Raw genomic sequence first — 13,889 nt, forward strand, 5'->3', positions numbered from 1 at the left:
CAAACACACCACACCTTAGGTTTCACCCCACTCCTTGCAAGGCAGCGGGCAGTCCCCTCTCGTGCCTAGGTGAATCCGGAAGCGACAAAGGCCGTCGCAGGGCCCATCCCGCTCCATCACGCCCACCCTTGCCTGGATGCGTCAGCTAGAGGAAAGTTACACTACAAGCCCAGCCGTTGCCCACGCTAGCTTGTGGTAAGTACGATAAGTTCTTCTAGGGCATCCCGTGAACCGGTACTTAACTGCCATGGGCGCGACCATCAAAACCATGCACCCACAGCCAACCATTTAGCATATTTTAGTTAACCAACACCGGAGCGGTGGCACTAAACCAACATCAATACTAGAATCTGAAGTCTAAGTGTTAATGTAAATCCCCCATTGTGTGCTAGTTGAGCTAAGCATGGCTAAGCAATCCCTAGTCCAACAGCTACTCATGTTATAACCCCAAGCTAACAAAGGAACAAGGTAACAAATAGTATGGCTGAGACAGTAGGTAATCATCCCATGGTATCATTATAAAACAATGCAATATTTAAAGGAGAACAATAAGGCATTTGCAATGTGGGATCAACATGTTCAAGTGACAAGCATGACTTGCCTTGCTCTGCGGCTGGAGGAACCTCGACAACTATCTCTAAGTACATCGGAGCGTCGGGAGAGCCAGAATCTATGCGACATACAAGGAAAACAATACAAACAGGCTATAAGACTAGTGAAACAGAGAACAAACATTTTTAATGGATTCTTTGCATTTTTCTTGATTTACTGAGACTTGAATGGGCTTAAACGGAGCACGGATGAATTTTCTATGAATTTTAGAAGATTCACTGTGTTTTTACTATAAAAGAAAAAACCTTAATTGGATTATTGCGTATTAAATAACCCCGGATGACATCAACGAAAGGGGGGGCGCCGACATGCGGGCCCCACATGTCAACGGCACAAGACGCCGGTCCACGGTGGACCGAGTCCACGGGATCGGGGAAAAGGACAACCACGTGGCGCCGATGTGGCACCGACTCCACCACGCGGGCGCCAGAATGGATGGCCCCGATCTACAAGGGGGTAGATCGGACGGCGGAGGCGGCGCACGCGTGGGCGGCTTAAGCCGGCCCGGCGGCCTAGCGCGCGGCGGCACGGCATGCGGTGGCGCGGCGCAAGCGGCGGCGGCGCAAGCCGGCCCGACGACAGCAAACGGCCGACGGCGGCGAGCGACAGCGGCGCGGCGCTAGCGGCTAGGCAGCGGCTAGGGAGAGAGAGAGGGGGAAAAGAGGGACTCACCGAAGACGACGAGCGACGGCGAGCGGCGGAAAACGGCGGGTGATGGCGGGACGGGCTCCGGAGCGACCTGGGGAACGAAATGGGAGCGATTAGGGAGAGAGAGAGCAGCGGATGGAGACGTCGGCCGAAGGCGGCGGCTATGGCGAGCTCACCGGCGTGCGGTGAAAGGCGGATTCCGGCGGCGGGATCGGACAGCGGAGGGGTCGACGGCGTGGCCCTCGGGCTCGCAAACCCGACGGAGGCGACGACGAGGCTCGGCGACGGCTCTAACGGCGGCGAGCGGTGGCCGGAGGCGCTTAGAGCGGCGGCGGTGGGTGGTGCGCGGCGCTAGGACGGAGAGCTCGGGAGCAAGTGGTTGCAAAGCGGAAAAGAGAGAGGAGGGGCCGAGGGTGCTTTATATAGGCTCGAGGGGATCGATCGTGGCCGGGAGGTGCGGGAATCGGCCGGCGACGTGGGGAAGGTGGAGAGGAGAGAGAGACGGGATTAGAAAATCGAATCCCAGTCGTCTCGAGCGCGGGCGCGGGCGGGAGAGTGGGGCGGCGGTTGCAGGATGTGTGGGGCGCGCGCGGGGAGGGCGACGTGGGCGTGGGCACGCTCGGAGAGGGCGGGAGCGGCGGTTGCGGGTGCGGCGGCGCCGCCGGACGTGGGAGACGGGCCCGATAGGTGGGCGCCACCTGTCGGTGACCTGGAGAGGAGGTAGGGGCGCGGGCGAGGTGGGTGGCTGGGCCTCGGCCTCAGGCCGGCCCAGCTGGCGCGCGGGAGAAGGAGGGGGAGTGGGCCGGCGGCCCAAAAGGAAATAAGGAGGAAAAAGAAAAGAAAAAAGGAAAAAGGATTTTTCCAGGGATTTAAATAATGCTTGTGCTCGATTTTAATTGGTTAAAATTATTTTTAGGGCTCTGAAAATTCCACTAAAAATCCTGTTAGCATATTTTGACATGTAGAACTCAAGAAAAATCCCACATGCCATTTCCGATTATTATTTGCATTTAATTCCATTAGGGTTTCTCTCTTACTTTAACACATGAAATTTCTTAAGACCACTTATTAATTTAATTTAGGCTTGGGAGAAGAACTTCAGGGTGTGACAAAAACCTTCTCTTTTTTTCTCTTCTCTAAAAATAAAGTGATGAATTTATGACTTGAACCTATGATCTCATAGTTCTCCTAATCAATTCACCCTGTGACGCTATGTGATTGGCGATTATTGTTTGCTTGCTACGTATGATTGTTCAAATTTTATGAAACAAATCAGTTATGTTACCGTAGGAATCTAACCTTTGTTACTATGATTCAGTAGTAATATTATCATAGATGGGTAGTAATATGCTATGTTACTTTTAAAATTTATAGGTCGTTACTGCACTTTTGGTAATAGCACATGATGAAAATTGCAATAACAGATAAAATGTAATAATACCAGTGATGCTATAATAGTAATGCTTGTGCAGATATAGAAACTTTAAAGTCCCAATCTTCAAAGAGCAATATCTCTGACATAATATCTTATTTTTTTAATCCGTTTGCACCATAATGTTCATAAAAAAATACTTAATGAAACTAGATCCATCGTGACTATATTTTGACGTCGTTACTACGAAAAGCACATGTGTTACTACATACTGACCGTCACGTTACTACGTACTTTCTACATGACGAGGGCAACAAAGAGGTTAAATTGGGTTGAGCCAGCAAGTTCGAGCTCTGCAATCTATTTTTCCTATATAGTTGGTACCCACTACAAGAATAACTCCTATAAAGCTGTCTCCAGGTTAAGCCACGTTATCATCACCTTACAGCCGTTGGATCAAGTGCCATCTTTGTTCGATTCATAGACCTGATAGAAACTCAACCAGTCCAAAGTCCACCCAGACACGATGAGGAATTGCTAGCGTTGGAGCATGCAGTGAGTTAGAAAAATGGAGCGTTTTCTGTGCGTCAAATTTAGGGAACTGATTAAGGTGACTGAGGAGCCCATCTTAATGACCGTCATCATGCTTTAATCGACGCCCGTTCAGAGGTTCAGCAACTCAGCGTCGCTCACAGTCCCTGGAGTTCAGGAATCAAGATCATCCTTTTGGTTTGCCATTGGTTGAAATCAATCACATGCTCTCTCACTCGGATGGATTCAACTCTGTTCAATAGCTGGAATTACTTTGCCTCATATCAACTCATCATCGATAATTGGGACAATCGTTCCAGTGAATCGGCGTCGTCGCTCGATGGCAGAAACATAGTCACTGTCATATCTCAGACTCTCGGCATAGGTAACCAATTTGTCATCCTTCAGTTCTTTTTGGGATAATTTCATCCTTTAATTTTTATTTCGTAGCTGGCTCAGATTAAGCTTCTTTATTTTTTCAACATAGCAATACAACATGCCATCACAAATATTCAGCAATTTACTATAGTACGTGTCTATACATACACAGAACTACTCGAAGCAACCTTCTAACTGCCAGTGGATTTGCAAGGAACTATCTCTTCACCCTAATGCCAGTGGATTTTTTTCTACCTTTAAAATTTCGACCACTTTTAGCAATTATGAGTTCATTTGTCCTGTCCCTGATAAAATGGTGATTTGAGATCATCTGAAAACTGATGCACTCCATTTTCCCCCCTTTTCACCGCAATACATTTCTTTTCATTCCAATGATGCAAACACTGAAACGCATCTTATTTGATTATTAGCTTCTTTATAACTTTTGTTGAAGAAACTTTTGTCGTCCGAATGTTCTCAAAATTGGCCTGACAAAATTGACCTCACCAGTCCATTCATATGTCTCAAAGTTGACCTTCTATCTTCATATCACTTATAATTTGTTACAAGAGTTAAACATATTTTGTTTTGTTGAACATAACATTTTACAACGCAACTTTTACAGGTCGATATGATGTATATAGCATATGGAAAACAGCAACTTGAGCTGGAGAAAAATACATGCCAATGACAAGGTTTGCAATTATTCCTGTGTCTTTTTGGCCATTAAATTACTACTGTCTATATTAACTGTTTTATCACTAACCCATCTGGCCTAACATACTGATAGTTGATTTTTCTTATAATTGTATTATGACACCTTTGTATCATCATTAAACTTGAAACGTCAACCTTCTAGTGACCCCATTTTATAAGAATTGGTCACTTTTCATTCGTACAAACCATCGTAATAAGCAATTTTCAGTTCATCACTCAGAATCTCCGCCGCAACGCGCGGGGTATCACCTAGTTGTACATATACATGTCGCCAAGGCCAGCTCTGGGCCTAGCTAGGCCGGTTGTGCGATCATTATCACCACCCCCACCCCCACCTACAGGCCTCAGCCCATAGCCTCAGTAGAGGCGGAACTGCGCGCGGGCGGCCTTGGAGAGCGATGCGGCGATCCAGTCTCTAGGGCACGCCGCGCCAGTTCGTCTTCGATCTGCGGCGGTGCGGCCGGCGGCCCCGCGCGGCTAGCGCTTTCTCTCCGACGCTCCTTGACCACGACACAGCAGCTATCAACGAACGACGCGTCGATGCCCTCTCCCGTGATTGGTGATCCCTTCTAGCAGTGGCTGGGTCGTAGGAAGCCAACCAGGCAAGCAGCGCACGCACAGCCAGCGGTACAGCAGGTTTGCCTTCTAAACTTCTTCCTTGATTCCTTCTAGGAAAATTAGGTTATGTACTTCGGACCTCTCTTGTTTGCATGCTTAATTTTCTTCCTTCTTGCTATTTAATTTACTTTGCAATTTTACTTAAAAATTTAATTTACTTTGCAAGTTTACTTTTTGAAGTGATACAGAACGTATTACCTATTTGTCGGTTCTCAGAAAAGAAACAGAAGAAAATGGGAAGAATAATTTATCGATTCGCAAAAAGGTGCTATATATAAATTTTTTATAGCTTCAAAATCAAATAGTTTTGTTACCGGTAATGATCCTCACACATGTCAATGTGGATGTTGCGGTGCAACAAAATAATACCCAAGATCAAGAACAAGGATTTGATCATAATGTAAATGCAGAGGTTAAAGTTAATGAAGATCAATCTGATCATATTTATGTTCTGCTAATAAGGTATTTATAATATTTTATTTAATTATACTATCAGTATTATATATATATATATAGTTATTTACAACCGTTTTATTTATTATTTACCATGTTAGAAATGTTTATTTGTGTTTCTTCAGACCATATGTGCTTTGTAAATTATATAGTATAAATAAAAAATAGTATTAAGGGCCTATATTACAGAGTTCGCCTATGGCCCTAAAGGCCTTGCATGACGCGCTCGGGGTCAGCCTGGAGCCGAGCGGAGCGCACTGTCGAATCCATGATTGTCTTTGGGCCTTTGTTTGCATGTTGTACGCATGCCGCAGGAACTGCATGCAAAAGCAAAACGTGGGATGACATGGACGCACGCAAGCGACGTACGAAATCAGAGCGAGGAGGATGTTGCAGATGAAAATTGGAAGCACTTGATCGCCGATCGGAACCGAGATAGATAGGGAACGATAGATGAAGAAAAAAACTTAAACAAATTTTATTTTTTAAGTAGGTAAGGAAAAATCATGTATTCTCCCGTTTCAGGTTATAAGATGTTTTGACTGGTCAAAGTCAAACTGCTTCAAGTTTCACCAAGTTTATAGAAAAAAATAGTAATATTTTTTATTCAAGATAAATTTATAATGAAAATATATTTGATATAATATTTAAAATTATTATAATATTTTCAACACAATGCTCGTCACACTAGGGTTGACTTTCCAGTTGCAATTGATGCTAGGGAGGAAAGCCGTCAACTGAGAAAGTATACGATGATATGATGGACAAAAGGATTAGAGATAGCTGAAGAGGCCAAGCTAAAAGATTTGAAGATTGGGCTACATTCATCGAAGCAACCATCTATCGTATTATGAAAGAAATGTTGTCGGACATTTCTACGTCTGACAATGACATGGATGGCAAGCACGCTAATATTTAAATTTATTATAATATTTTCAACACAATGCTCGTCACACTAGGGTTGACTTCCCGGTTGCAATTGAGGCTAGGGAGGTGAGCCGTCAATGTGAGAAAGTGTATGATTATATGATGGACAAAAGGATTAGAGATAGCCGTAGAGGCCAAGTTGAAAGATTTGAAGATTGAGCTAGATTCATTGAAGCAACCATCTATCGTTATATGAAAGAAATGTTGTCAGGCGTTTCTACCTCCGACAATGACATGGTTGGCATCGTTATGAGGCGTGCCGAGGCACTAGCCAGCTGGCCAGAGTATCAAGAGCTTGTTGAGCAAGAACTGTGGCAGGCACGCTAAGCGCGTGCGTGCTAAGCGAGCAGAACACAAGCGAGGAGAATTCGTTGCACGAGCAAACTCCATGTGCAATAGAATTCAAGTGGCATCTATGTCCTTATCAAGCAATGGTTACAGGGTGTACGAGGAGGTGTTAACGTCACCTAAACCGAGGAAAACAACAGCAGCAACAACAACATTGTCTTGTTGGCTAGTCCGGAAGATAGCGTAAAGTGGTGCATTTGAGGTTCTTTCTTAATTGCTGGTGGGGATCACGAAAGCGGACGATAGCACCAGTGATGCATCATCTTCTTTTGTACACTTCGAAAGAAAGAATGCCCGAAAAATTGTTGTGCCGGGTCACCATCATGTAACTTGTAGTATTTCAAGTTCTGATAATGAAGAGCGTGTTAATTTGAGTTATTCAAGTTCTGATGATGAATATCTCAAATTAACATGCTCTTCATTATCAGAACTAGAAATACTACGAGTTACAAGATGGTGACCCAGTACAACAATTTTCTCGGCTTTTCTTTCTTTCTAAGTGTACAGAAGTAGATGATGCATCGCTGGTGCTATCCACAGTTTTCGTGATCCCCACTAGCATTGAAGAAAGAACCTCAAATGCACCACTTGACGCTCTCTTCCAGACCGGCCAACGAGACAATGTTGTTGTTGCTGTTATTTTCATCGGTGTGCATGACATTGACCTCTCCTTGTCCACCCGCTGACTATTACTTGATGAGGACATAGATGCCCCTTGAATTCGGCTGCATGCGGAGTTTGCTCATGCAGTCAATTCTCCTCCCTTGTGTTCTTCTTGCTTAGCACACCACGAGCTTAGCATGCTTGCCACCCATGTCATTGTCGGACATAGAACATTTCCTTTATAGTACGGCAAATGGTTGCTTCGATGAATGTAGCCCAATCTTCAAATCTTTTATCTTGGCCTCTTCGGCTATCTCTTATCCTTTTGTCCATCATATCATCGTATACTTTCTCACGTTGACGGCTTGCCTCCCTAGCCTCAATTGCAACCAGGAAGTAAACCCATGTGTGACGAGCATTATGTCGCTGACGTCAGTTCTTTGATGACGAAAATGATCCTTGCATAGAAGGACGTTGAACAAGAGTGATAGATGATACAGTGTTAGAAGGAGCCATGGTTGGATGGACATGGTAATTACAGGAAGCAGTATCACTCGACTAGACAGTCGGAGAGAATATTCGAGTCAAATTATATGGAGATTTTGAAAAATCCCCACCCAATTCTGATGTACCAACATAATGATCGACAAAAGGCACAGATTACAACATCCTTCCCACCCCTATTACACCAAATTCTGTGGAGGCTTCATGATCGTCGTCCTCAGGATGTGTACATTCAGTAAACGCCTAGGCTAGATATTGGCCGCTAATTGTGGTGGGAGGGATATGTGTAATCATGGAATCATAACCCTTAGATGCATCTGGTAAACTGAAGCTTTCTCTTGGCTGACGGATCTCCCTTGTCACTTGAAGAAATGCCTTTGGAAGACTTCCGCTTCCTACTGCTCTTAGGTTGCGTGAGGGCATGGTTATCTACCAAATTTTCACATGCTGGTGTGTTGTTAACCAAAATAGGTTGTGATGAAGAGCCTAGAGTAGGATCTACAGAAAAAATGTTCTCCTGCTGGAACCAAAAAAAATACATAAGACGGATGGACTAAGTCACTAAGGGTAAAAAAAAAATTATACCCGGTGTGGTTGAGCTGTACTCCGTATAGCTAGTCTCCATGTTCAAGAAGTCATATAATATTTTCCTCCAGGGGCCACCAGCTTCCTCTGCTGCAACCCTACCAAATGTGATGTTGGCATGGTCATTGGGGGATATGCGCAAGATCCATACGATGATAGTGGCCTAGAAGAACTCATGCAAGACGAAGATGCCTTGGAAAAATCGGTAAAGAATTTTCTGGAATGTTTTAAGAGTAAAAAGTTTAGATGAATGCTTAAATTATGTGTTGCTTTTGTGCCGGATTGGTGGTTATGAATGATGGCCTAACATAGCACTTAGACTTTTGGTATTGTATATGGACGCATGTGTAATTATGGTAGTACATGAGATCATGTGGTTATAATTAGTAGCCTGACCAAGTATGTGAAAGTAGGTAAACTTTTGGTATTGTATATGGAAGCATGTGTAATTATGGTATTACATGAGTGCTTATGAATGGTATCCTGCAGAATTATTGTAAAATATGATGGTTTATTGTGCTCAATGAAATTAATATTGTTCCTAACATTACGAACAATATGACGATGATGGATGCAATGCTTATCTTACATTGCCATATATATATAATCTGAAGTTTAGCTAGAAACTCAAGCATGATAAACTTTCCACATGACATGATTTACTCCTAATACTGATATTACATCGTCATATATACAACCTGAAATCTGGCCAAAATATGAAACCATGATAAATTTCCCACATTACATATTTCAAAAGCTGAAACCATCATAAAACTTCCCACATTACATGGTTTGTTGCATTTACTTGCGCAACACTGATCTTAACTTATCACATATACATCCTGACATTTAACCAAAAGCTGAAACCATGATATTGCTTTCCCATATTGCATGATTTACTGCACTTGGTTGGCTAATGCTGTTGTTACCTTATCATATAGCTCAAAATCACAACTAAGGGTATTGGGGAGAATGTCTAGACGCTCTAGACTCTCTTTACCCATATGAGGGATCTTGTATCCATTTCCTCCATCAGCTTTCATAACCTCTAACAAGCAAGATTGCAATGTTAGGAACACCCTATTTAGCTTGTTGTCATCATAGGCCTGAAATTCCTGCTCAACATTATCTATTAGGTCATCCATATTCTTGGATATCCTTCTATATGTTAATGATTGTAGAGACGCAAAAAACCCAAGATCTAGTGCATTCATATCTGGGGAATTAGGAGGCTGATGCATGAGTCGGATGTCAAACCCTGTTTGGGAAACTGCATAGGCAAATTGAGGATCATCCACTGGGACATGAGAGGGAGCATTATCCTGCTGAATCCATATAGTGTTGTGTGCTTCTTCTGGAGACCAACTTGCTATAATAGCTGGTAGGACTTTAGCAATCAGAAATGACCTTACGGTATCTCGATCAACCTTGATTGTCTTGTTGACTAGAGTCCCCCTTGGTCTATTATGACTTGTCCTTTGCGCTGGTTCCTAAGTAGCACAATAATGAAGTTAGATTAACAATTAATTTTCAGATCAAATCACTAAGTAAAAATGCATATATGAAGAGGTTATGGTACTTTTCTGGTGAAAGGCCACAAGCCTATCTTGCCGTCAAAAGTGCAGATACCTTCTTCATTGTATCTGGGCCTAGCAACTGCTGCCAAGAACATCACTTTATCGATAGAATTTTTGTTTTGGACAGGTCTGTATGGATCATCCTCCCAATGGACCATGTAAATGGTTCTTGTCCTTTTAGTTGTATTGAACCATTTTTCATCTATGTGCACAATGTTTCGCATATCAATGAACTTGGGTTGATTTGGCAAAGTATGCCAATCTAACATGGAAAGACACCACCGCAGCCTTGATTGTTTATTCTCTTCCTTCAACAATGGCTTTAGTGTATTTGAGTGACGTCTTAGCAGCCCTTCTTTCAACATCCTATGCAGTGTGCTCTTTGGTATACCTGAGGCTGATGCAAATGACCGTAAAGTGCCTCTTTGTTGCAAGGGAACATTAGCAACATCTATTAGGTTGATTTCTTTCTTTTTGCGACCACAATTCTTTTTTTTCCTAGAAATTACATCAATTGGTATTCCCTGGGCACGGCATTGCTTCACTCTTCGCCAAATAGCTTGCACTCTAGCCCTTTTCACATTAAACATTGCTGCAACTTTAGTTGTAGCATTTTTTCTCATTTTTCTCAGGATTCCATTGTTAGTTTTTCCAGTCAATGCTGCATATATCTGTTGCCTTTGCATTTTGGTCAGATTTTTGTTTTGATGTTCATCTTCCTCATCTGAATCAACCAACTCCTCTTGTTCGAAAACAACATCCACATCACCTGCATACACGCCGTACTATTGCATGTCTACAACAGCAATTATAAGGTTAGTCATATGTACCAATTCAGAATTGTAATATTTTATTGTCATTGATCAACATGCTTGCAAAATTATGGCATAACTTTTTAGGTTCACCACATGGTTTTATTTGTAATATGATTTAACCATACATATCACATCTAAGAGGGACAGAGACATTGACACAATTTAGTTTATGTGCTTTCTTTCAGATTGCTGTGGTAGTGTACCGATTGACATGACAATTGTATGTAAATACAAGATATCAATGCATTTATTGGTAAATCTCATTATTCTTTGTGATTTACTATGTGCTGAAATGTCTAATTTACAATCCTGAATTGTTATTGCAACTAATACAACCAAATGACACGGTTGGACCATTGTAGGTAGTTGGCATGATATAATATTACTAACTTCTAATTAAAAACATGGTTTCAGATAAATAATATTATTCTACAATGATCCTTTGGGTAAAACCACATTTTATCTTTCTTTTTGTAAATCTGATAGTCATGTCGGTTAAAGGGCTTACCTGGATGGTATTGTAGGTCTTCCTCATTGGCATCAAAGTTGAGATCAAAAGGAAAGGCATTATGGTTGTGACCTCCATTTACTTGCAGAACTTGATCCATGGCATCAGCATCGTCTACAATAACAAATACCATGTGAGTACCATGTACAAAAACAATACTTTTTGCCATGCAGATTATTCTATATTGATCCATGGTTCCATATTTGATGTCCTGTTGAATTATGTGTCCTTTTATATGAAAAAGGTTTAATTGGTCAAAGACATATCCATCTCAGTAGTAGTTATACTGATGGAAGTGCTCATGATTATTTTTCCCCAAATGTGTTACACATTTCTTATCAAATCTTCCGATTGTGATTTTATCTTATTTTGCTGGTATACTGATATTTGGGTCATACATGAATGAGTTGTTTGTTTCTGTACAAACTTTCGTGCTGAAGTTTAGAGCTCTGTGTACAACATTGGAGGTACAAACTAACTTTCTTTTATAGTACTAGCTGAAATTATGACATTACAAAGGAATATATATAAATTGTTTGCTTATTATTCCAGTTCATGATTTTACACATAGATGAAAACAGTGCTCATGCTTTCTGAATTCTCATGTTTATTCCTACTTTATATTAAGATGATGTTGCTTGAGCTACAGACAATTTAGGTCAATACCAGTACTATAAAGGAAACTATCCATGCAGAATCTAGCATATCTAGAATCTAGTATAACCTCTGATATTATGGAAGGGAATGAATTTCATTATGCTCAACTCTTGACAGAATTGAGTTGGTAAATATCAAAGAAAAAAAATCAAGTCCTAATTGTTTTCTCAAACTTATCAAAGACCAATTTTGTTCCAAGAAGATAGCAATTGCATCAATGCACATGTTATAGATCATTTTTACAGAGAAATGGCAAAGATTTTAGAGTGATTTATGCAAGCCATATCTACAAAGATCAATTGTTTTCTATTCATGTTTACAAGGTTACCTAGATGTATTTCTCCTTGGTGGTCAGATGCATACAAGTTGAGACCAAAAGGAAGCACATGGTTGGCACCTCCCTGGAAATCACCTCCAGGAAGCTCATGGTTGGCACCTCCCTGGAGATCACCTCCAACCTGGTCATCCTCCTGATCAGCCACTGCTTCATTGAGGTTAGGTACAGCATGTTCATCTCCATCATCTAATGCTATATTTAGATCTAAAGCCATGGATGTGTTTTTGCAGAGATATGAAGGGATAAAGTGGGAAGGAAACTTGTGTTTTTGCAGAGTTATGAAGTGATAAAGTGGGAGGGAAACTTCTGATTTGAAACTTGTAGGGTTTGTTGTGGTGGGGTGTGCTAAATTTGTATTACATCCCGCCAATGAAGTGGCACTTAACTCTTCATTCAAATTATTTGGCACCTTGGCGCCCTATGTCTGCCTGTGTGTTTGAGTATGGAGTACTACTCCTGTTTTATTAATGTGTGGCAGTAGTAATACTTTATTTGTACCTAATGATTGGGTGTACTAGTACTGAGGGTAGTTTAGCCTTTTGCTCTTTGTCCTAAAACTACCTTGGGCTTCTAGGAATCCCTTCTTTCTGGGACGGAGGGAGTACTTGTATGATACAAAAATCTTGACGGGAAAGCCCATGGGCAATAATGACTCTATCCACCGCCAGATTTTTTCTATGCTCAAGAGGCACTCCACCACATACATTACCATGAATGAGTTGATTAAAAACTCAAGTGAATGGCTCAATAAATTTCTTATACAACCAGAGCCAATGCACCATACAACTCTCGACATGGGTCTTGTTAGGAATGAGAGGTAGAACCAATTCTGCCGAGCATAAAAGGATGCATCCAATAGGTGCAAGGAACCCCAAATCTCTCTCCATTGTACAAACTCGCTACTGGTGGATATGGAGTGACTTGATCAAGTCTGAACTGCTAAGCCACCCGATCTGGGTGATAGGGTTCAGCGAGGCATAGGTCAACATGCTTAATAGGAAGCAAACCACACTGAACAGATAAGCAAAACATGCTTATTTAAAGGTTGGTTTGTAGGGATACCAATGGATGTTGGCATCTTTGCATAAAAATTTGAAGGCTTCGTCAGGACTGAAACGCTTGGGGGTTCTAAACATTGTGTTCACCATCATGGATTTCCGAGAACCATGAATAAAAGAAGGGGCATGTGGCTTATTCACTTTATCACCAAAGATACTTTTCAAATAAACTCCCATCCAACCAATAATAAAATGAACAGGCCAACACCTCTTATAAGAAGGACCAATAGGATTTGTGCTGAGCAACCTCAATAGCATAATGAACATAGAGCAGGTTGAGTTAAAGCATATCGGCGCCCGCCGCCACCTCCCATCGGGAGCCTGCCGCCAGCCACGGAAGCCCTCCGTCTCCCCTCCAGCCGGATCTGGCAGATGATGAGGACATCAACACCATCGATACATCCACGTCTCTGCAAGTACGACTTGATGGTCCTATTACCCGCGCTCGTGCACGTCAACTCAACTATCATGTGAGTTCTTTCTTGAGTTTATGTTCCTCTTCTTTATACCCCGGAGACGCGTGCACTCTTCTTTTACTCAGTAACGATGGAGAGGATCCAAAGGGGAGAGGATTCGCGCGGGGTGGATTCGGACTACAGGACAACGCCAACTTCTGACGGCCGCCACGACTTCATGCGAAC

At 42.3% G+C, this 13,889-nt stretch overlaps 1 protein-coding gene across 1 annotated transcript; it reads left to right on the forward strand.

The window, feature by feature from the left end:
- The first annotated feature begins 3,403 nt into the window (after nucleotides 1-3,403).
- Nucleotides 3,404-12,660, forward strand: LOC127776945 (uncharacterized). The gene is made up of 5 exons (XM_052303497.1): nucleotides 3,404-3,548; nucleotides 8,368-8,501; nucleotides 11,213-11,329; nucleotides 12,209-12,347; nucleotides 12,421-12,660. The coding sequence occupies exons 1-4, from the start codon at nucleotides 3,404-3,406 to the stop codon at nucleotides 12,221-12,223; spliced, it is 411 nt and encodes a 136-aa protein (XP_052159457.1). The 3' UTR covers nucleotides 12,224-12,347; nucleotides 12,421-12,660.
- Nucleotides 12,661-13,889: the final 1,229 nt, after the last annotated feature.

Source organism: Oryza glaberrima, chromosome 6, assembly GCF_000147395.1.
Source record: "Oryza glaberrima chromosome 6, OglaRS2, whole genome shotgun sequence".
In the NCBI taxonomy this organism is placed as follows: domain Eukaryota; kingdom Viridiplantae; phylum Streptophyta; class Magnoliopsida; order Poales; family Poaceae; genus Oryza; species Oryza glaberrima.